The sequence below is a fragment of the Uloborus diversus genome, chromosome 5 (genome assembly GCF_026930045.1).
Source record: "Uloborus diversus isolate 005 chromosome 5, Udiv.v.3.1, whole genome shotgun sequence".
Lineage (NCBI taxonomy): Eukaryota > Metazoa > Arthropoda > Arachnida > Araneae > Uloboridae > Uloborus > Uloborus diversus.
The window spans coordinates 108854191-108878019 of record NC_072735.1 but is presented as its reverse complement, the minus strand read 5'-3'; the positions used below and the strand labels follow the sequence as shown (position 1 = coordinate 108878019).

Genomic DNA, 23829 nt, shown 5'->3' with positions numbered 1-23829 from the left:
TACGTATTTTTTGTATGTATTTTTACTGCCAGTAAAAATTTTAGGGGAATAGTTGTGTGAGTCATATTGGTCACAGAGTGCAAGTCACATATAAAATATGCTATAAACTAATTATATATTTCATTAATCTAGTAGCAATATAAAACTAAAGTACTATCATTACAAGTTACAATCACCTAAAAAAAATTTTTTTCCTCAACAGAGGAAAAAACAGGAGTTTTTGTACTTAATACAATGTCTCACTTTCTTTTCGTGTAGTGAGAGTCACAACTGAGCTTTATCTATGTCAAATCAATCAAAGTAAAACAACGGGTAAAACTCAATTTTTTGCCACAATAGTATCTTTATGGTAATTTTCGGATTCAGGTTTAGCTCACTGTTTTTGTACTTGAACATTGAAAAATGATAGTGACTTTATTAACAATAAACCATGATAAAATGCGTATTGGCAAAAATGCTATTACAGGACACCAACATGATGAAATCATAGTGTTATTGATAGAGCTTTTTTAGCAAATAATATGTAAAATGAAAGTTGCTTGAAATCCAATATTTTTATCTGTGCAAAGGTTCAGACAATGATGAATGTCTGCTGGTTCTCTAAAAAAGAATGAACAGAATACTCCATACTTTGCTTAGTGAAGGCAGCATAGTAAGAAGAATGATCTTTTGAAATATTCATGTTTCATTTCGCTACAGAAAATTCATTTTAAAGGAGTATAAGTGATCTAGATCAGGGATTCTTAAACTTCTAAAAATTGTGATCTAGTGCTTAGACAATCTTTGTTGAATCCGAATTTTGCGAAAGTAACTCGAGGCGCCGACAGACATTGTTCTGTTCAAACTTTGTAAATTGAAAAGTCAAAAAATTTCAATAAAATATCAAGTGTTTGAACCATTTTGCTGAAAAAAATAAGTAAAAAGAAAATGATTTAAGCTGCTTGGTGTCAGAATGCATATATTTATTACAGCTTGATTTATCTAGTGCCCACTGAGCAGTTGTTTTACTATTTTTTCTCCCGCACTTGACGGCTTGTTCCCTCAGCCATACTCAAAGGATAAAAAGCGTCCTCAGCTATTAAGTGTAAAATACTAACTACCCATCACATAACGGGGAACAACATTACAACCCCCCCCCCCTTACAAATAGGAAATCCAGCTGCAGCATCCCCCATATGAAAAAGAATAAAACCATCTAAAGGACATCGTTTAAAAAAAAAAATGATAAAGGTAAAAACAGTTCTCTGAATAATCGAAAATCACTCATCCCCCCCCCCCCCTCCTCCTACTGATGTAAAATAAACACATTCTTCAACTAAAATGACTAAAAACTCTTTAAAAATGAAAAACAATTCTTTGCAATTCGAAATATTTTGCCAAATAAACAAAAAGTACAATAAATTGCATTAACAGTAGCTTTAAAATGTAAACAAATGATCACGCAACTCTATTGTTTATAGTCGCAAAGCTACCACGTTACTGTAAACCAGCCCATCAGTGAGCGAAGCCAACTCCGACCGTTTAGCGGTCCGATCTTTTGAACGAAAACTTTTAAAACTTCATATATTGCCTGATTTATTCTTTCCACCAAAGATAAAGATCTTCCACTGCACTGATCTTTTGTGTACAGAACTACCCTGTTGTAATTTATTTGGACGAAAATAAAATTTGTTTCGTCTTTAAATTCCATCATCTTTTCCTTTAATAATGTACTGATTAGCTTGATAATCCTTAGTGCCGCCATTCACGAGCGAGCCGAATGGAGCCAAGCCATTAGGAGTCAATCCATTTGGAATGGGATAAAATTGTGACCGCATTCACGACACGACCGCACCGCGCCAATGTTTGTTTACAATTTGAAAATAGTTATTCGGGCATCTGTTTTTGTAATTGTTTGGATATCATTGGTGAAATAACGTCAATTTAATGATAGCTAGTCCTCAAATAGGTTTGTATACGTTTATCTCCTGACTTTAGCAGACAAATTTGTTCATTTATTTGTGTGAACGAGTCTTGATTTTTTATCTCCTATAAAGCCGATTTGTCCTTTAATTACTAATAATAAATACACTAATATGAGGAGAAGCATATATGTTTACTTGCATTTTAAGATTGCTCGCTGCAAACCTAGATTAGATTACCTTTTACTGAAATTCGCTAATCGTTCGCCAGAACGGTTAACGTTTCTCGAAACTTGCTATGCAAAACTGCCTTGTTTAACAGTCATTTGAAGGTAGAAAAATCTTATATTGCCGATTTTACGATAATTTATTTCATAGTTTTATAACAACCAACAATTATCATTAAGTGAGAAGCATTTTCTAAGTTCTTATCGTGTGCGCTAACTTCATAAAAAAATTCATCTCTTTCTTTTATTATCCATTTGAAAAACCTGACACATATGTACATATATATTTACAATCACTCAAAAAAGCAAACAGCTTGTCACATTTGCTTTAATGCTGTAAAATATAAGTTGTTAATATTGAGTTACTCGACTAAAGTAAAAGTTTTTACTTCATTAAGTAATTATGATTTTTATTTCGTATTTTTAAAAATTCGAAAAGATAGATTAACCTTTCAAACTCTGACAACTTATTTCACAAATCGCAAAGATTTAAATTGTTTAAAAAGCTTTATTCTTGTAAACAAACTGAAAACGCAGGCTTTCTTGATTAAACCAGGAGTGCGCTCATTAATTTACAGCTACACGAATAAGAATGAATTCGGTTCAAGTTCAGGGGTTTGTTCTTCTCATTACTGTGAAAGGATTTATTTTCCTAAGCTGCAAATTTTTGTGGAAATGACGACGTGGGTGATTTCTTGAGATGAAAATGTTGCAAATTTATGTGAACAGAGCCTAAAGTCAACAAAGATATTTTGCCTTCCCGTCTGCAGCAGTATTATGTTTTTAAGGACAATATTGTTCTCTGTGTGTATGTAACTTTAAATATACATAACACGTTTATAGTAAGTAACATAAAAGGAATTCGTCCCAATGGTCATACGAGGGTGATTGCCTGTTAATGTAAATTTGGCTTTCGCTTTTGTTGGCTTTTAGGATATATCCCTCAATAGTGGAAGTAAAAAAAAGAAGAACGGTTTGTATAATTTTTGCATTGCAATAATTCCTTTGCTTTTATCATGTACTTTCATACTACTTTTATATTTAATGTTTTGAAATGTTGAAGTTATGCAATTTTAATTTCCAGGAAAACAGTTTTTCTTCGTTTAATGATTTCTGCACAGAAAATTATCTTTTATAATTTTATGTTTCCTTTAGTTTGTGGCAGGACTCTGATCACTTGTGATTGAAAACAGGATATTTACAAAAACTTTTTATGCAATGCCAATTTTGGTTTTAATTTAAAAAAAAAAATTAATTTAGTGTATGTACTTCATTATTTTTGTCTATGAAATTGTTTCATTTATTACGATCAGGAGGGGATGGGGAATTGTCATAAAATCCTGCTTTTCAACTCATGTAGATAATAAATATTTAAGACTTTCTTTAAAAACTTCACATATGTTTTGTTGTTTTGAAACATTGATTAAGAACACATTCCATTAAGTTTTTGGAAGAAAAAAAATATTTTATCCTTTTTCTTTTTCATACGTAGTTATGACCACTTTACGCTAAGAAGTGGTACATTGGGCAAGGTGGTCATGTTAAACAATAGATGTACGACTATTTTAAAGATCAATAAAAGTGAAAACACTCGACACTGCTAGTCCTTTGAAAGGAATCAACTTCATTTAATTAAATGATACATTTTTAATGCTCTATAGTCAAAAGTTGGCCCATTAAGGATTTATAGGTAGCTCATGCACCAAAATAGATACAGGAAGGGATGGTTAGGGGGAACTCTTCTATCATCAACTTTTAATAAAAATTAGGCTACGTTGGTTTTTAACGTGATAATTACTTAAATGACCTCATACATTTGGGACATGATCTCAGAAATCGAGGCAGATGGCCGCAGTAGAGACTTCTTCCCTCCATTTCACAATTTGCATGAAATTACATGAGAAAAATATTAAACATATTTAGGTCGGATTTTTTTTTCAGTAAACATGATAATCAATCTATACTATTATTTTATGATCAGTTGATATTTCTGAAGTTAGAAAAGTGGAGGGCAATGCCTCTTTACTTTTGAAATTATCGAAGCAGTCACCTCCTTTGAGACACCTGTGTAAGACAATAATAAAATAGTAAATTAATTTGAATTCTGAAATTTTGAATTCAAATTATGTGTTTCACAATCACGAGTTGCGACAAGACCCTACCAAAGGTGCTCATATGCAAAATTTTAAGGGGGGGGGGGCTCAAAAATTTGCCCCATGGTTTACAAAATATTTTCCCCATGGAAACCGATTTCAGTACAATTTTAATCCCCCCCCCCCTATATGGTTGCCTTTGGGCCCTACTCATTGGAGTTATTGTTTCTAGAAAAGGCTCCTGTCCCCCCAAGCCTGCCTTTGGGTGTTTACATGTGTATAGTTGTGTGTGCATAAACCTATGTGTATGCACGTAGGTGTATGTGTATGTGTACGAGTGTGCGTGTGTGCAAGACATGGACGCCACCGACCAGAAGAAGCAGATTCTGAAGGACAGTGCTCAGGATCAGAGGAGCCGTGCCTGCAAAGGACGGTGGGTGGGAGTGCTGCAGAGGAAGGCGGGAGGAAAATAAAATCAGCGTAACGTCAAGGACAGTCAAATGAGAACAATAAGCAATCGTGATTGCCCCCCCCCCCCAAAAAAAACAGTGAGTAGTAACTGATTATCTTGACTATTTGCAGTTACATAATTAATGTTAAATAGAAAATTTTGCTCTCACGCAGTATTTAAGTCTTCCATATAGTGCTGAAAAATATTAATTTCTGTAAGTTTCAGCTAATTTTTTCATTTTTAACACATTGTTTTTTTATTATTCATTTGCAAATGTTGATTCGCAAGTTTGTTAGCTAATGTATTTTTCAACTTGATATTTTCTTTAGTATGTTTGATTTTAAAAAAAAGAAAAATAGGAAGAAATAATGTTTTGAAGGAAGATGATCAATTTTAGGCTTTGTGCGAGATGCCTAATTTTTTTTTTTGGATATTAATGATTTTGTAGTACATGCTGGGTTTATAAGGGTAACTTTTTATGCACTTTGAATTTTGAATCTTCAAAAAAAAAAAAATTTTCGATTTGGCTTAGTACGCAAGGTTTACCCAAGGTTGGTGTAGTACATAAGGCATACTGGTTCATGCTTTTGGATGCAAGTTGGCACAGGTTGTCGTTGTTCAAATTACATAACATTTCTTTTCTTTGGATATCAAAGAAAAGAAAATAAGAGGGAATGCAACAAAAAAGATCTACTTTAATTTTTTTAGGACACCCTAGTTTTCCATCCCCCAAGGTCCTAAGTACCACGTAAAGCTTTCTACACATTCAATTTCATGAAAATTCTACTAAATTTGAGAGAAAATTATACCGTTCAGATTTTAAAATGTTGTATAAGTAAATAAAACCATTGCGTTCACTAAGTAAAGAATTGCCTGCAGTAAAATTTGGAATTTAAAATTTAATTCCTTATTGATAAACTCTAAATAAAAATTTTACATTTATTCCACTATTTATCTGTCAATAATATAGTCTTCTATTTGATGTGCGCAAGTTAACACCACCTGCCCTTAATGTTCGCTTTTAAAATTGAATGTATATAAATGCTGTACAAATAAAGTTATTTTGTTGTTATGAGATGTTTTCTTATTTCAATTTTTTTCTAACAAGAGTGGTAGGTGTGAGCCGATAAGAATGAGACCACGTTGCATTTAAGCCGAAATAAAATGTGAAAAATTATTTCTTGCTTGTTCTGTCGCTATAGTAGTAGCTGCTACACCTGCTGGCTAGAAATAATATTTCGGCACATAAATGCCGCTCTTCCATTCCTCTCGGCTTGCCCTTACTGACATAATTACACAGCCGAGAACATCTTTACAAAGGGTAATCAGAGAATTTAGCCACAATTTTTCGAAGAATGCCTGGAAAAGACGAAAAAAGGAAGAATGCAATTCCTAAATCAATATTTTAAAAAAATGCTTAAATGTTACCTTATAATTTCAAAAAAAAAAAGTAAAGCTGATTTAAATTTAATTGTATATAGTGGTGTAACTAGGGGTAAGCAGGAGTGGTTCTTGCCAGGGGGGCGGCATTTCAACTGTTTAAAAAAAAAAATTAAGAGGTTTTTTTTTTTGACCAGAGAATTTGAAAAATGCTAAATAAAAATAAAAAAAATACCTCGCAAGAGCTAGAGTGGGTATATATATAAAGTAAAACCTCTCCTAACGAACACCCTTCAAGTGCGGACACCCCTCTTATACGGACATTTTTTAATTCCCCCCGATTCCAATGCGAATAACATTAAACCCCTGTCCTGCGGACACCACTCTATTATGGATAAAAATATTTGTCCTGTTAGTATCGGCATTACAGGGGTATACACATACATAACATCTACTGAGAATGAATATTGGGAATCATTGAAAACAATTCTAAAAAAAAAAAAATTACAATGCTGCCTCCTACTTGTCAAATCAATATATCAATGTTCCAAAAAAAATTCTTTTGGAGGTCACGGTGACTTCCCATGTGGGCCACCCTAGGGGGAGGGAGTGCAATTTCTTTAGTTCGCCTGGGGTGCTAGACCCCATAGTTACGTTACTGATTGTATGTTATTTTATAGCTATCCACATGTAGAATTTCAAATATGTAATAAGAGTTTATGACTAAAAATCCATTTAAGTTCTACCAATCATGATACGGATACAGATCTTTTTTCTTTCGGATCTATCTGCCACATCACTATCAATCAAAGACAAATAGTTAAGGCAAACCTAACCTGGCAGCATTGTAAAGGCTACGCAAATCTCAATCCTACTATTACAATGCTGCCAGGTTAGGTTTGTCATAACTGTAGTGATGCAAAGAAAGTCGTGCCCATTCTCCCCCCCCCCACACACAGGAACATATGGTTTTAATGTATATTGTCAATTCTAAACTGTTATGACCAAAAAAATGCCTGCAGAAGGTAAATTCTATCTGCACTAGTGCAAAATTTATAACATATGTATTTCTTAACATGAAAATATACACTTGATTATTCATTTAATTGCAAGAACCTGTTAAATAAAGTCTTTGTAGGAAAATTTAACTGAGCGCTAAGAACCATCAATATTTGCTATTACTATTAATTTCAATGAAATCTTTCTATCACTAAGAAAAAAAGAATTCATATTGTTTTGTTTGGGTTCAAAATATTAGACTGACTTTCTTTTTTTTTTTTTTTTTTTTGAATTGAAGAATTTAGGCATGTAGGATTTTTTTTTTCTTTTTAAATTAATGAAACTGAAACATATCAGAATATGCAGTTTTTAGTGCTGCATTATGCTGCACTAAAAAATGCTTACATTACAGTTATGAAAAATATATTTGAAGTATGCTGTAAAAAAAAGTCAGTTTAGTTATTACTAACTAAAGTTGATAAACAGATACGTACAAAATTTTTATTATTATTTTTCTTTTTTTTTTGACAAGTATGAATAATGTGCTGCGCAATAAAGTTTTAGCCTTATAAAAAAACCCACACCTTGAGTACAATCTACTGAACCTAACAACTGTAAATAAAACCTATTAATATAAGTATTACTTTATTTTCTTACTTTTATAGGCTCTAATATTTGAGAGTAGAAGTCACACCAGTTAATCTTTTTCATTTCCAATTTTTTGTTCTCCTACCTCTCTGTTAACGAAACACATTTTCACAAACAATAATTGGTTTAAATAATACTGTTGTTTTATTTTGCAATTTAAATTCAAAATTCTCTTAAGTATTATTCAGTTGTTGTTGTGAGTAAATTATTGGAAAATCTTTGCCTTGTCAGAGATTCATTCTTAACCGATGATTCTCAAATTGTCATATTTCTTTAAACATCATGCGTTTTTTTCGAAACAAATACAATATGCATGTAGAACATATGAATCATTTCTTAAACGGCAACCTTTTTTTTTTAATTCAATTTGCTTTCTTTTCAAATTGTAGAGCTAAAAGTTGGAAAAAAACAATTACATCCATTACGCGAGGAAACATGATTTCACTACCGAAAACAAACATTGCATCACGATTTTCACCCCTCTCCCTCTCTCAAACCCAGGGAGCTCAAACCAAATACTCTAATTGGTTGATATTAGTTAGTCGCGTCAGGTACATGAGATTATCATCGACCACTATTTCCTATCTCGACTCTCCACTCCAACGGGTTATCACATTCACGATGCGATGGAGCGGTCGAAAATCGGCGCGGTGCGGTGGATTTCGGCTTGGTTGGATATCCAGCGAGCCGCGCCATGCCATCCAAATGGATGAGGGGTTCGGCATTCACGGGCGGATTTTGAAGTGTTGCCGCGCCGTTCGGATGGATGGAGCGCCCGTGAATGGCGGCCCTTAAAGTACTCTTGACATTGGCGCCAAAACTCAGATGGATTTCAGCTGAGAAACAAATGTTGCTAGGTATGGTACTTTCTGATCATTTGGTTAGGAAAACCTAAAGCACCGATCTGGTCACATGGTTCAACTACAACGACAGAACACACGTTTTGGGTGAACCTTTCAGTATTTTACTTTAAAATATATCTTGGGACCTGAAATCGTTGCTTTCAAGAGAGAAATGAAGGCTTCACTCTCTCTCTCTCTACGTTTTTTTTTTATTCTCAATTAACATATAGCAGTAAGAAATTTCATAACCAAAAGCAGCGCTGGCTTTCTTATTGTCCTTTGGCAACGAGTTAAATATTTATTTCAGTTCTCGCTCAACAATAAGTTAAAATAAATATTAATCATTTGGGAGACATAACCATTCAATGTTTAAATTAATTAACAAAAACGTTTCCGATTCGATCCATCGCGCTTCGAAACCATGCTTGCCACAACTTAATTACACACAAAAATTTGACTGAAATTGGTCCAGCCGTTTAAAAGCCTTATGGTGACAAACCTCCGCACAGAAGATTTTTATACATTAAGATTTATACAGACTCGCTTCATTAGGACATATAAACTTTAGTAAAAACATCAGCTTAATTTAATTTTGTTCTCTTTACTTTCTTATTAGCGGTACCCACAGGACTTTGCCCATAGTAGGAAATTAAAAGGTCATTTGGTTTAACTGTATATTTAGTTAACGTCTACTAAGTTTTTTTTTTTTTCCCCAAGATCTCTTTATACATTTGGTAGATTTGAAAACTTAACAAAACAAATACCAGTTGTTTAATTACTATTATGACAACAACTATATTTTTTTAGAAAAAAAAGTCAAAGAAATAGAAAACATGGTTGCATGTGCTGATCTACATTGTACACTAGTCACTGAATTTGGTGCTTTATTTTTGGCTCAAAATTTCTAAATATATCTCTAAGTTGTTTTCAAATGTCACTTCCGTCCCATTACTTCCGTGATTTTTCTACCAATGTAAGTTGAAATTTTACTTTCATCAGCCAAAAGTAATAAATTCTAATGACTTGTGAACTTTAAAAAAAAAAAAAAAAAACATTTAATTTGTTCATTCAAGTAAAATTCATTAGAATAATTTGGTTATAAGTAAATGTAACATTTGATATAATTACATTCAATTATTAATAAATCAAAAACTGAACCATAAACTTTATAAACTTTAAACGAAAGAAAAAGTAAACATTTCTAACTGGAATTGCCTTAAATTAAAAATGCTTTTATTATCTAAAAGGAACTGGTAAGATTTTAAAACAGAATTAGTAGTAAAAAAACAATATCGTAACAATTAAAGAGCTTTTAATTTTGGTTACAATTAAATTCTCATTCACTAAAAATATAGAATACAAAAGAAAAAAGAACTATGGGGAGGTTTTGACCAGTAGCAATAACAAAAATAACAATGTGCGTACAAGTCTTCAGAAAAATATAAGATCGGTTGAAAATAACAGTCTACAAGAAGTTATAAAGCTTTAAGTGGTACGATGGCATAGTAGACAAAAATGAGCAGATGTTACGGAAGCAAATGTAATCGAGAACGCGTGAACGCTAACGCTTGCACCGTCACTCTCAATCCGCTCTCTCTACCATGGAACGAAGTTCTTGAGCAGGTATGCATAGGATGATACGAGCATCAAAAAAATCCTGAGGGGTGAGATCTCAGTAGAAGGGAGGTGAAGGGGTATTTGATTTGTGCGATCACTTGAAAAGGGTCGGCCGGAAATGTGGAGCAAAATAACTTCTTTGCAGTGATGGGGAGTTTCGTCATTTTTGCGAAGCAGTTGGTAACCCTGGCCATACATATCATAGACGAAATAGGCAAGAAGAATGGCACACAAGTGTATGAACTGTAATATTGCATTATCACTAGCTTTAAATAGCATTTTATCACTAGATTTATCACTAGCTTTATCAGTAATGATCATTCTCATTGCTGATAATGATCATTTAAGTACATTTGAAGGGAAGGGATGTAAGTAGCAAAATTAAAAAATTAGAGAACCAGTACAAATGGTAGGTGAACCTCTCCTCCGTCTTGAGGTAAGAGATAGTACTAATAGCCCGAATAGGTGATGCTATGCAGCATGATTTGGAAAAATATTTTAATGAAAGCCTGCCTAGGACCGCAACTTTAAACATGTTTTACTCAAAACTTGAAAATGACCACTCGCATCCCTTTGCTTCTCACTGCCTCATTTGTGCATAACACAAATGATAAATTTCCATATTGACAGAGAACTTGATTTGCACCAACTAGTTTCAACAAGACAGGACATTTTTAAGGAACTAAAAATACAAGCGAAAAGAAAGCAGAGTTGACATAATTAGATATTGTGTTCACAGATGGATCACGTTGCATAGTTGGCAACTAAAAAGGTTTATTACAAATTTTAAAAAATATTACGAAAGAGAAAAAAGTATTCAACATTTTTTTTGGTAAGTTACTATCATGTGTTATAAGTAGAACAATGACAAAATTTCATGTGTTCCCACTTGAATCCTTCAAAATATAATATAAATTTTTTTAAAAATTAAATGCATGAACGGATTATTTTTATTACCTAACATAAAATAATTTTTAAAAAAACTACGTTTCTACCTTTAGAAAACTGAAAAATGTAAGTATACCTAGAATTCGATACTTGATCAGGTGCACTAAATCTCTTGAGAGCAGCCTGCCTTCTGCTGATTCCAGAGCGTGAAAGTACATTTCCATCATTTTGGTAACTAAAATAACACAATAAAAATAATAATACTTTTTGCTCATCCAGAAATATCAAGAAATTGACATTATAAATTTAACAATGTGAAGCAAGCAATTGTTTCTGTTACGCGATCAAAATTCAAGTCTTTTAGCAGAATTTTGCAGCTATGCAGCTTTAAATATACATATATCATCGCCTCAGAGCAACAGTAAGATGTCTAATCCCAGAAATAACACTAAGATATCTTACTGTTGCTCTGAGGTGACAATATATACACTATATATTTCCAACTATATTGAGACACTTTCAAAATTTCACATTTTATGGATTTCTCCAAAAATAAGAGACTAATTGCTCTGTAATTTTTTTCATATAAAAGGAATATTTCAGCTGTCATTTTCCAATCAAAATTAAATCTACTACATCTACATTTGGGGACTAGCAACAAATTGAGGAAACAGAAAAAAGTTCTTGATTATCTTTCATTGTAAATAGCTGGGAATAAGCTATAAATTTTAGAATTACGTGTACAAACTATGCAAAACTAATTTTTGTATTTTCGTGAAAGTATCTCTTATACAAACGGACATATAAACATTTCTTTCAAAAATACAAATTTTTATTTGAAGGTTTTCGGCTCATAACACGCTGAGTTTTCTGTCAAGAGTTACTTAACTTTTAAAATATTAGACAGCATCCAAGAGAAACATAATAAAATTTGAAATTAAAAGATTGAAAATTTGACGAAATATGAATGTTTAAAGCAATTAAATTTTCACTAACGATGCGTGAAAGATAGCAATTTATAACCTTCATAATCCAAAGCCCAGGTACATCCTGCATTTCATAATAAAATTTCAGTTCAATATCTATAAAATTTAAAACATTATCAGCTATCTAATGAGCTTAATTTCAATAATTCTTCGAGGCAACGATTCAAAAGGGATCATTCTCAAATAATCCGTTTTTCATGATCCGTTCATGAATCACTCCACACAATAATAGGAAAGTGTAACCAGTTAGCAAAGGACCCCTTACGATTTGCCGCCTGTTCAAGAATTATTGAAATTCGGCTCATTAGATTGCTGATAACGTTTTAAATTTTAAACATATTAATTGAAATTATATTATATGAGTTGCAGGACTATTGGCTTTTGATTATCATGGTTATAAATTGCCATCTTTTGTGCATGCAGAGTGAAAATCTAACTGCTTTAAACATTCATATTTCTTCAAATTTTCAATCTTTTGATTTCAATTTCTTTTTTAAATTATGCTTGTCTTGTATGCTGTCAAATATTCTGAAAGTTAGTAAAGTTTGACAGAAAACTGCGTGTTATGAGATAAAAACCTTAAAATACAATTTGCATTTTTGAAAGAAATGCTTATAGCTTTGTGAGTATAAGAGATACTTTCAGAAATATATAAAAATCAGAGTTCATACTCTATTTGGATAAAAAAAATTCTATGACTTTTAAAAGACTTTTTCATGACTTCATAAAAATTTAATGACCTTGTTACATGAAGAGAATTGCACTATTTAACATCAAACTTGCCATTTTTTTGGAAATGAGCATCAGCAAAACTGCTATGTGAATTCCCCCACCTATTAGAAGATTATGATGGAAAAAGTATAAGTGTACACCTGAAAAACTAAACTATTCTTATTTCTCTACATCATATAAATTTAAGTAAAGTAAAAATACAGTGAATGGAATATAATAATGCTTAAATGTCTCATATTTTTTTTATTAACAGGCAGAATGCAAATGAACGGGACAAAGGTTGAATGAGTCATAAGTTTCAATAAATTTGCTTCAAAGGTTGTCTTTTAGTGTCAACAGTGCATTTTATCATTCACATAACTTGACAGTTTTTCAGTTCTTTAAAGTAAAGCTGCATTCTTTAGTAAATTCATGTTTCTAAACCAGATATTTATTTAAATAAAAAGTTCAGAAGTGAATAAATCTTCTCATTCAAATGTACTTGTTTGTTTATTCGCACATTTTCAAATGTATATAAATAAATAGGTTCAGGAATTCCAGAACATAGTGTTTGATTCCTGATATTAAATGCAGCAGTGAGTCACATGGATTATTTTTATGGGCCGTATGTAGGGCACTACCATTTTAGAGTATTAGAATTCCCCTATTTTTGTATTCTATCGCCTGACTAAATATCTTTATTTTCTAAAACCTTCAACAAATTAAGATAAACTCTGACAAATTTCAAGTTTAAAGTTTTCAAGAGTGATGGAAATGAATTCGGGTGCAATTGAATTGCATTTTTTAAGTGGGCGTGGCAAAATCAAGAACATGCAACTTTGCTACTACCCCGGTAGCAGAAACTGCGAGACGTGCGTCGCAGATTTTTCAGCCCCCTGCAGATAATTTTGCAAAAGAACAAAAAGAAAGAAAGAAGAAAAAAATAAAAGAGAGAAAAAAGAAAATTCAACTTGCCAAAGATCGTTTGGAGATCGTTTTTCGACCGGAAAGGTGATGGATGCTTCAGCAATTTAGCTAGAAACATAGCCGCCATATTTGGTCATTCACAAAATTGAAGTAGATAAGATGCTTAAGAGTGCCAAAGTTTGAAAAACAAAGCAGATGTGGATGTTTCATTTAACTGCAAACTAATGAAAATAACTCAATGTGCATCAAATCTTTTTTTTATTTATTTATTTTTTAAACTAATTTTCTTGAGAAATGAAAAATTTGAAACTTCACTTTATCCTCATTGCTTTGGACTCAAAAAAGCTAAAAACTTTTCAACTAAAGTGTAGTGTCATGAGGATTTTAAATTTTTTGCAACAAATTCAGAAATTTATATCTTTATTTTTGGCATAGCCCCCATGTTTGGTCATTCCCGAGATGTTGGTAGGCAAGACTTTTAAGTGCCTACGTTCTCATAAACGGAATTAGGTGCTTATTGCAATGCAAAATGTTGAAAATAATGCAAAATTCGGATTATTTTTAATTATTGTCTTTAAAAATGCAAAAATTTTATCTTTAGAATATTATCTTATCTTCATTTGCTTTAGAGGCTAATGTGCTAAAAACTGACCATTTCATCTAAATTGTAGTTTTTTAAGGATTTTGAATTTATTACTACTTTAATGTAACAAATTCAAAAAACTATTTATAATCATGAATTTTAAATTTTACGTGCAGACGCCATGTTTGGTCATTCTCAAGATGGAAATAGACGAGACTATTACTTGCTTAGGTTTCGAAATACAGAATTGCATATTTACCTCAATACAAACTATTATAAAGATAACTTAAAATGTACAATAAATGATGTTTTTTTTTTTTAAATTATTTTCATGAAAAATTTAAATTATCTGCACAATTGTATTTGATCTTCCCTGCTTTGAAGGCTTTGCTATAAAATGAAACATTCATCTAAAATGCAGTTTCCTGCCAACTTTTCATTTACTATTTATTTATTCATTTTCAAAAAAAAAAATCAAAAACCTTTTTTAACTTAATTTTTCTATATTCAAATAAATATATTAAACAATTATTTTTCATTGTGCGCAGAGTTCTACTTAGTATTATGAAAATAGTGAAAACTGCCCCCCTCCCCCTTTTATACTTCAAAACTCGGCGCCAGTGGCGGCCACTAAGTTTTTCGGGCCAGACCTGTTGGAAAATTTCCGAGTCTTGACCTTTGCAAAGGACTAGTGTATTTTATGAAAACTTAAAATAAAACTAATAATAATGCTGCAGATTATTTTCAACTGCCCAAGATAGTGTCGCAGAGTGGTTAGAAAGTTTCTGCTACTGGGGCTACTACAGAATATAAAATATTAGAAGTATTGAAAATAATGGTAAATTCAAGATGAGTGATGTCCAAGCAGTAAAATCACATTGCAAAAAGAGATGAGCGGCTGCTACAGAAGTGGATGCAATGAGATTTCAAAATTCAAATTTGTTTTTGAGATCGTTCAATTTTCCAGTATTATTAGCTTTTATATGTTCAATACTGTTAAATCACTCTAGGTTTCCAATGCTCTTTTAGCTACTGTTACTTTCTCTTTGGCCAGGACATCTTTCCATGACTTTAAATAAATTTCCATGATTTTAAATGAAAATTTCAATTTTCCATGACTTTTCCAGGTCTGAAATTTGCTTATTTTTTTCCCGATGACTTTCCAGGATTTCCATGACCCGTACGAACCCTGAAAAATGAATTCTACATAGTTTGTAAACTTATTTCTGAAATTTATAGCTTATTCCCAGTTTTTTACAATGAAGGATGATCAAAAACCTTTCTTTGTTTACACAAATTGTTGCTGGTTCCCAAAATGAATAGTAGATTTATTTTTTATTGGAAAATGACAGCTGGAGTATACATTTTATGTGAAAAAAATTACAAAGCAATTGGTAGTTTTATTTCTTGAGATATCTGAATAAAAGTGCTTCATGACATACCTATAATCATTCAAGCCATCATCAGAATCATATGAGTACAAGCTTGAATTAGCTGTAGCAGAAGCAGTGGAAGAAACAAGAGTCGGGTTTCTGGAGCAACAGATTTCTCGCCTTCGTCCATCCAGAACAGAGTACCGTGTTTTAACTGCTGAAGAAGAATTGGTCTGAAAAGAGAAATTAAAAGAATGATACATAAAAAGAATCAAATTTGATAAATACGATGCTGTGTACATGTTTTCCCTTTTTATTACTAAATATGATTATTATGTGGACATATTTAAAAATAACAAATATTGAAACGCAAAACTACTTCCCTAATTGGACAAAAGCAGGCTCGGATCAGCGTACCTGCAGACCCCATAGTGCAGGTACGTCCTCATGGGGTCCAACGGCCCATGAAATTGAAAAAAAACCCAGCACTTTGACACTTATTAACATTGCAAATATACACTGCTGGCCTCTGGGGAAGGGCCCTACAGATTTTTTTGCAGGGGGGGAAGGCAAAATTTAGAGATGTAGGCCTGGACAAAAGCATACAGTGAAATTCCGTTACAACCAATATCAATGTAACAAAGTTTTTGTTTCACCAAAATAAATTTTTAGTTCCAATTTATTATTCCAATTTTGTTATAATGTTTGAATTGAATTACAATGAAATTTCTGTTACAACGAATATATAATTTGTGGCCGCTTGAAGTTTGTTGTGACGGGGTTTTACTGCGCCTGGAAAAAGTTTTCTCTTTTTGACTCCATTCTGATTTCAAATTTAAAATTTCAGTTTTTTTTTCTTTTTTTCTGAAGTTTTCCTAACAAACTTTAGAGTGCAAAAAGAAAAAAAAAACTGTCAGTTTGAGGGAAAAAAAAGAGAAGTACAGAGCATTAATAGCGAGAATGGCTTAGTACTATCTAATATGATTCCTATTTATCATTATGTTTCAGTGCTAATTAACAAGAATTTTTCTCAGGTAAAATAAAATGCATATTGTATTTAATTTGAATGAAAAAAAAAATCAGATTTTATTATGAGTACCTGCAAAAGCCTTGTTGCAGCATGGGAAGAATTATGTTCAGTCTCTTCTTCCGAGGAATCTGAAGATGACAAAACTCTTCTTCTAGTAAACATGGCTCTCTAGATGGGGGAGGGGGTAATGGAATATTTTATATTAAAATTAATTATGAGCAGAAGAAAATTACATATTTGAGGAAAATTAAATCCTAGCACTAAAAAATTTTAGATTCAAATTTATTCGACACTTCAGTAAGTTTTTAAAACCATAAGATTTAAAGAAGTTTATGAATGAATTTGTCATAATAATAATTGAACAATGCTATGAATAAGACAATGCATCGATACTGCACAGACTACAAATGCAAGCATTGATGTTCAGACACTGGTCCAATATCGTTGACATTTTAATCCCTTAAGCAGGGGCAGCCCATTGGGAGGTCATCGTGACCCATTGAAAATGTCTTTATTCCACAATATTTTTCTGACGATTCGATAAATTTGGAGACTACTTTCTGAAATACCCTTTTCAAAAAATAATGATGTTTAATGTCGCAGGGCCATATACAGGGGGGGGGGGGCATGGGGTTCAAGCCTCCCCCCTGCAAAAAAAAGTTTGGTTTCACATTTAAATGTTTGTTCATACTTTAAAATTTCCAAAACATATTGTTCAAAAACTCAAATGTCTTTCATATGTATATTAATTGCTTTCAAAATAAAAAATAAGCCGACTTGAACATTAGCACAAATAGTGCAAAGTTTAAACCCTCCCCGAAATTATTTTCTGGTTGCGGCCGTGCAACGTAGATACATATTTGTGTTCATACTCTTATTTATCATTCAGTACAATTCACAGTATAATTCAGGAAATCAAAAAATTGCTCCCTCCCAAAAGTTTAAGTTCTGCGCGTCTCTGTGTGGAAGCATTATAAGCAAACCAAGACCTTCACTTTTCCCAAGACTTGCAGGAAATACAATTTTTTAAGCTCTTGACGGAAAATATATTGATGAATAAGTTTATCTTATAATCATTCACCAAAAAAAAAACTTTGCTTAAAGCGTAAAATAGCTACAACAAAGATTGCATACTTGTATTTTGGTGTTTCGAGGAACCCCTTTTTAACTGCAAGAAGATGAGGCTGTTTCCGTAAGCTCATATCTTTTTGTATTGAAAAAATAGGTTAATTGTAATCTCAAAACACATGTATGTAATATTTATTGCAATCTTGCACATTCAACGCTGTTTTATCTTTTTTTCTTTTTTCTTTTGAAAGTTTCCTGCTGATGTTAGAATCTGTTTGAAGTATCTGGCACAATTTATATTTTTTCAACTTGAATACATTTTGTAAAATTCAAACAAGCAGTTATAAGTAAAGCTCTTAAAAAAAAAAAAACTTACACAGTGATGCATCGCAACATCACAATGTAAGGTTGGCGATGCATCACAATGGAAAAATATCTTATATCACCCAGCCCTACAATAAACATGTTGTACTGAAAAAATGTGTTGTATACAAAGCAATCTCCAAAGAAAAATAATAATAATAATAATAATAATAATAATAATAATATGGATTCACAATGGAAAAATGCACAACAAATGTGGAATATGCACAACATTGTGAGCTTAATTCAGTCTGAAAAAAATTGACTGACAATTTGTAGAATAAGTTTCAACAATGTTAAATCACAGAATTTTTTTAAAAAATACAAAGCACTTTTTTATAATGCACTCAAAAGGACAAAATAACTTTTCTGGGTCAGAAAGGACAATTTGAGAATTCCTGTAGTTTTCAAAAATTCCAAGAAAATGAAACCAAAAAATAAAGAAAAGTGCAGCTCAAGTCATGAAGAGAATTTCTTACCATTATCTAACTTTCAATCATATATTTGAGTGTTGAAAAATGGATATTTTTCTTATTGGGAAAGTTTGGTTTAAAATGACTTACAACTGTACTTTTCTTTGTTTGTGGCATCATTTTCTTGGAATTTTTAAAAACTACAGGAATTCTTAAATTATCCTTTCTGACCCAGAAAAGTTATTTCAGGGGTAGAAGTGACCAACTTGTCACATATAGGACATTTTCCACAAAAAATATAGGACAAATATAGGACACCTTGTATGAATAATTTTGCTATGAAAAAAGAAATAATACATATCATATATTATTCAGTTATTCTTATCAATGATTTTGTTGGAAAAAAACCTCAAACAAAATATTTTACATCTATAATGACTTTCCTGTAGTTGAAAGAATAATTTTTGAAAAAAGTGTACTTTGTAGACTAAATAACTAAACAAAATTTGAAGAAAGATAATTTTTATTTTTTTTCCTCACTCATGACCCAAGTATTAATTCCACTGCTCTTAGATTTTATATCTAAACTGAACCCTTTACCACTTGTATTAAGAACAAACAGAGCTTGAGAAGGATCCTTCTGACGTTTTTCAGAGTTTTCTTTATGCTTGAACGTTTTAGCATGCTGCCTCAATTGCGAAAATCCACTATTGCTTATGGGCACTGAAAAGTTGCAAAAATGGCAAAAAGCGATAAAATCATCTTTTCCTTTAGTGCACCATGCACCAAAATTTGTAGAATTAATGTCCTCCTGATTCAACAACTCCACACGAAATGCTGTTAAGCCATGCGATTTCGCCATTTTAATTCCACTTATTACAACAAACTACGTTTTAACATCATAAGGAACTAATTATTCCACGATCCCAAAATTCCACAAAAAGAAAAGATTGCAAAAAGAAAATCAGAACATTCCGATCAGAAAATGCACTGAACGCAAAAATATACCAACAAAAACCATGATGGAAAACAAAACAAACGGCTGTTGCCTCCCCCCCCCCCCCAATGCAAAATTCTAAAACCAACTTCAGCATTAGTTCTTGAAACTCCACCCACTATAGAGTGACGTAACATTGCTGTAGCTAATGAGAGAAGATGTCTGTTGCAGAATTTAGTCAGTTGATATTTTTAATTTAAAATTCGTTTGGGCACGTACTTTCAGCAAAAAATCCGATGTCAGAAAGTTTATTTACCGTTCTTTTTAAAAGATATATATGGTATAAAACGGGAATATAGGAAATATAAGACATTTTTGAAAAATATAGGAAATATAGGACGATTTTGATGCTTTTTTTGAAAATATAAGAAATATAGGATATATAGGACTACTTTGACCCCTGTTATTTTGAACAATTGAGTGCATTATGAAAAAGTGCTTAGTATTTTTTTTTTTAAATTCTGTTATTTTATCCTTTTTAGTATAAATGTATTTCAGAAATGAAATAATTTTACCCTCACAAAACTTCCCTTTATTTTTTCATATAAATGCTCGGTACTAAAAGGGAAAAACCCTATTATAAGTGTCTAAAACTTTAAGCAGTTGGCACTAAAATTTAATCCTTTTTCCTCTCTAGGATTTATGCTTGCTAATTTCATGTCTGCTTTCAGAGAAGCCTTGATTCAAAAGTTTTATTGTGATTGCTTTTAACATTACTGTTGAAAGACAACAAAATTTGTAACGAAAGGTTTTATATATAAACATTTAATAGGGAAATTACATGAAATTTGCTGTTTTCCATACTAACTGAAATAACAATTTTATTCTAGAATTTTAATTTTTTAGCGCTAAATTGTAACTTAAGATTAAGCAAATCATTTAGTGAAATCCCGAAATTTGTAAGTGGTCTAGTTGCAGAGATAAAGGCAAAACCAGGCCTCAGATTTCTCTGTGACAATCAGGTCAAGTATAATAAAAAAGCTTAAAAAGAGTGATGAAAGAAAATAAGCTATTAATTATACCTGACGCAAATTCCAAGCATCTCTATGGGAGTGTTGAGTTGACATACGCACTGAAGGACTTCCTGATGAATAAGAGCTGCTACCACCATTTAGAGAGCGCAAGTCTCGGAATCGCTGTTTGATCCCACGAAGCACACGATGAACATCATGTAAGAATTTATCTACAATAAAAAAGGAAGACTTGAGAAATAAAGATCTGCATCAAAAAACAATAACATTGATTCTATGTAAAATATTTATACCTCTAGCTTGCACATAGTCTGCACAAGATGGACAAAGCCAAGAATCCATGGGTGTATGCACAGGCGGAATTAAACATTCTGAGTGATAGACTTTATGACATTCTTGACAAACCAATAGTGCTAAAGAATCACTTTCCTGTTCTCCACACAATTCACATGAAACATGCCGTGTTTGAGGATTGAACTCCCATTCAAATTCTGTAAACCTTGGTAGCTCTGGATTGTTAATGAATATCTAAAAATAATAACAATAATAGCAAAATTTATAAAAGTTTCTGTAAATGCTTAATAATTGAAAAATAAACAAAAGAGCTTTTCTAATTAGAGATATGTTTGCAGTTTAGACACAGTTTACTACAATTCATTACTACAGACAATATTTTAAGTAATTTTATCATCCTTATCTGAAAGCACAGCATTAAAAAAAAAAAAGGAAAGAAACTTGTTTTGGCAAGCGAAAATTTGTTATTTCTAATGGTACTGATTAAAAGAAGATGCAAAGTGAGAAACTTGAGCTACAGCACATTGAAAACAGGCTATTTTTCATGCGAAGGATTTTTATAGTCACTTTGGGTGACAATATCTTTTACAAAATCAGTACTTATGCTCTGCAACTGTAACACATGAAAAACAAGTATTTTGACCATAGAATTATGATGTAAGATCATTTAAATTATTTTTGTTCAGAATTTATGACATCCTAAAAGCCAGGAAAAAAATTCCCACTGCGCTTTATCAAGAGTTCCCATGCATAACAAATACTAATGAGTCCAAACTCAATAAAAATACTAGAACGTATTAACAGCCAAAAGTACTCTAGGCCCCCAAAATTTCAGGCTTCCAATGTGATAATATTTTTTGAAACTTTAGCCTAAACATGGCAATTCATTTCACTGATCTAGTCTGCCACTTTGGAGCACTTTCTTGGGAGATCCTCAGGCTTTGAATCTTGGAAGCTGAGATTTTTCATATGTTAGTTTCAAAGGCATCCTCTGCACTTCAATAAAAGTTCATCCAAATCAAAGATTGTCAAAAGATATGATGTAGACCCAAATAATATAGATAAACACGCAAACGTTGTTCACAGAAAATTTTCTAAAATTTGCAGACAATTTCGACATTTCTTAAGCAAATTTATGCAGTAAATCTTTTTGGTGAGTGACAAATTTTGGTCCCTAATTTTGAGGTTCTCCCAAATAACAATACTGAAACAAGTGTAAAGATAATTGAAAAATAAAAAACATGCTGATTACTTAGTAATACTCGAATTGCTTTCAACTTTACATTGTTGCTATTATCTGAGATACTGTAGACCCTTGTTTTACGTGGGAGTTAGGTTCCATGGAAATGCTGAGTAAATCGAAACCGCGTGAATTGAGTAACCTAATCTAGTGTTAAATAGGGTTTTCATTCCGTAAACAAAATACTTCATTCTAGTGATGACTAATTGTATAATAAGTTTAAACTGTACTCATATCAACTTTTATGCAAAACATGCATAAAGAAAACATAAACTAATCTTCTGTTCTGTTTATAAAGAGGAGCTGGCAATGAGTCTTTTGGCAGTCATCAAGAATTTTTATCTGTAATTCTTTGTAGAGCATTAACGCATCCATGATCACTTGCATCATTTCCATGATAGAATCTTCCTTCGCTAACAAATCAGAAAGATCATTTCTAGTGTCTAGGAATGGCTCAAAATTTTCAATGTGAACTTTTTTGGTTGTGCGCCATCAACGTCGGTATCCACATTGGTTTTGGCCGCCTTTGTCATTCCTAAAAGCTCTTTTTCCAGTGAGTTCTAACTGAAATGTGAGAGTTTAATGACTTTACTTTTTGAAAGAGCTCTGGAACCAATTGCAGAAAATGTCTCCAGCGGCCCAAGCTCGATTATTAGCACGCCAAAATGCAGTTGATTGCACAAAAACTGCAATCTTTAGGAGTTTGGATTTTAAAAGACGGAAAAATTTTATCTGTTGGAATTGCCGCATCTGCGTAAAACCGAAACTTATCCGCGTGAAATAAAATAGAGGTGTCAAATCTCAAACTGAGTGTAATTGAAACCGCGTAAAACGAGGGTCGAGTGTGAAAACAGTTTAAGTTTTATCCAAGTCTGCTCATGTGGAACCCACTAGATCACTTGGCAAGGAATAACTCTAAAAAAATTCATCAATCAAAAAAGAAACAAAAAGAAAGAAAAAAACTATATAAATACACAGTCCAGTCACATTAATGTGACCATCTGTCAAAAGCCAGAATAACCACCTTTCGCAGAGCGGACTGCTGCGAGATGTTAGCATAAAATATTATTTTATTTAGTTTTTATTCTCGGTCCACAGCCGATAATTTAAAGAAAATAATTTAAAGTTAAGTGTACCTACTTTAAGCTCAGTCTGGTAAAAGTAGAACCTGTCAACTAGTTGGTGCTAACACTTCAATCGACGATTCCCCCCACGCCATAATTAATGGCGACTGTTTACTGAAACCATCGGAGATTGCATGTCTCGATGTGTCGATTCAGAAAAGTTGAGTTGTCACCTGATCGACTCGAATTAATTCCACTCGTTGACCGCACGTGCTATGGAGAGGAGTACGAATATTCGCGGCAGTGGAATATGCAAATGAGTGATGGTCGAAGTAGAAGTTAGTGGGGTGACGTCATCGAGGCATGGAATCTCATTGGTTGATAAAACATATATATTGTGGCGAGTGGCAGCAAGCGATCGCTCTCGTCTTCTCTTCTCTCAACGATCCCCAGTTGTTGTGTTTGATCGTGAAGCCTAGTCCGGCTCACGTGTGGGGGGGTCTTTTCCCCGCGATGCTAGCGGGGGTTTTTTTTGGTATGTGATATTTAATCTTCCAAGTCCTGGAATTAGTGAGTCCAGGTGAAGAACAAGTTGTGTTGTGTCCGGCCAATTAAAATGTCGGGGAAGTGTGTTCCACGTGTCTACCTGTGATGCTCACCGATCTACGAATTGTGTAATGTTGCCTGTTCAGTATGGACATTCCTGAAGTGTGATTCGGCGGACCTTTTGTGAGTCTTCAAGCTGATCCTTCGGAGTGGCAAG

General features: G+C 32.5%; 1 protein-coding gene across 1 annotated transcript in view; it reads right to left on the bottom strand.

Moving 5' to 3' along the window:
• LOC129221935 (uncharacterized) overlaps positions 1-23829 on the bottom strand; it is a 75679-nt gene that overhangs the window by 25591 nt on the left and 26259 nt on the right. The window contains exons 5-9 of the mRNA XM_054856319.1: positions 20762-20996; positions 20520-20680; positions 16726-16824; positions 15696-15859; positions 11183-11281 (exon numbers count right to left, since the gene is read on the bottom strand). Of these exons, the coding sequence (XP_054712294.1) occupies positions 11183-11281; positions 15696-15859; positions 16726-16824; positions 20520-20680; positions 20762-20996 (758 nt within the window). The remainder of the gene's footprint in view (positions 1-11182; positions 11282-15695; positions 15860-16725; positions 16825-20519; positions 20681-20761; positions 20997-23829) is intronic.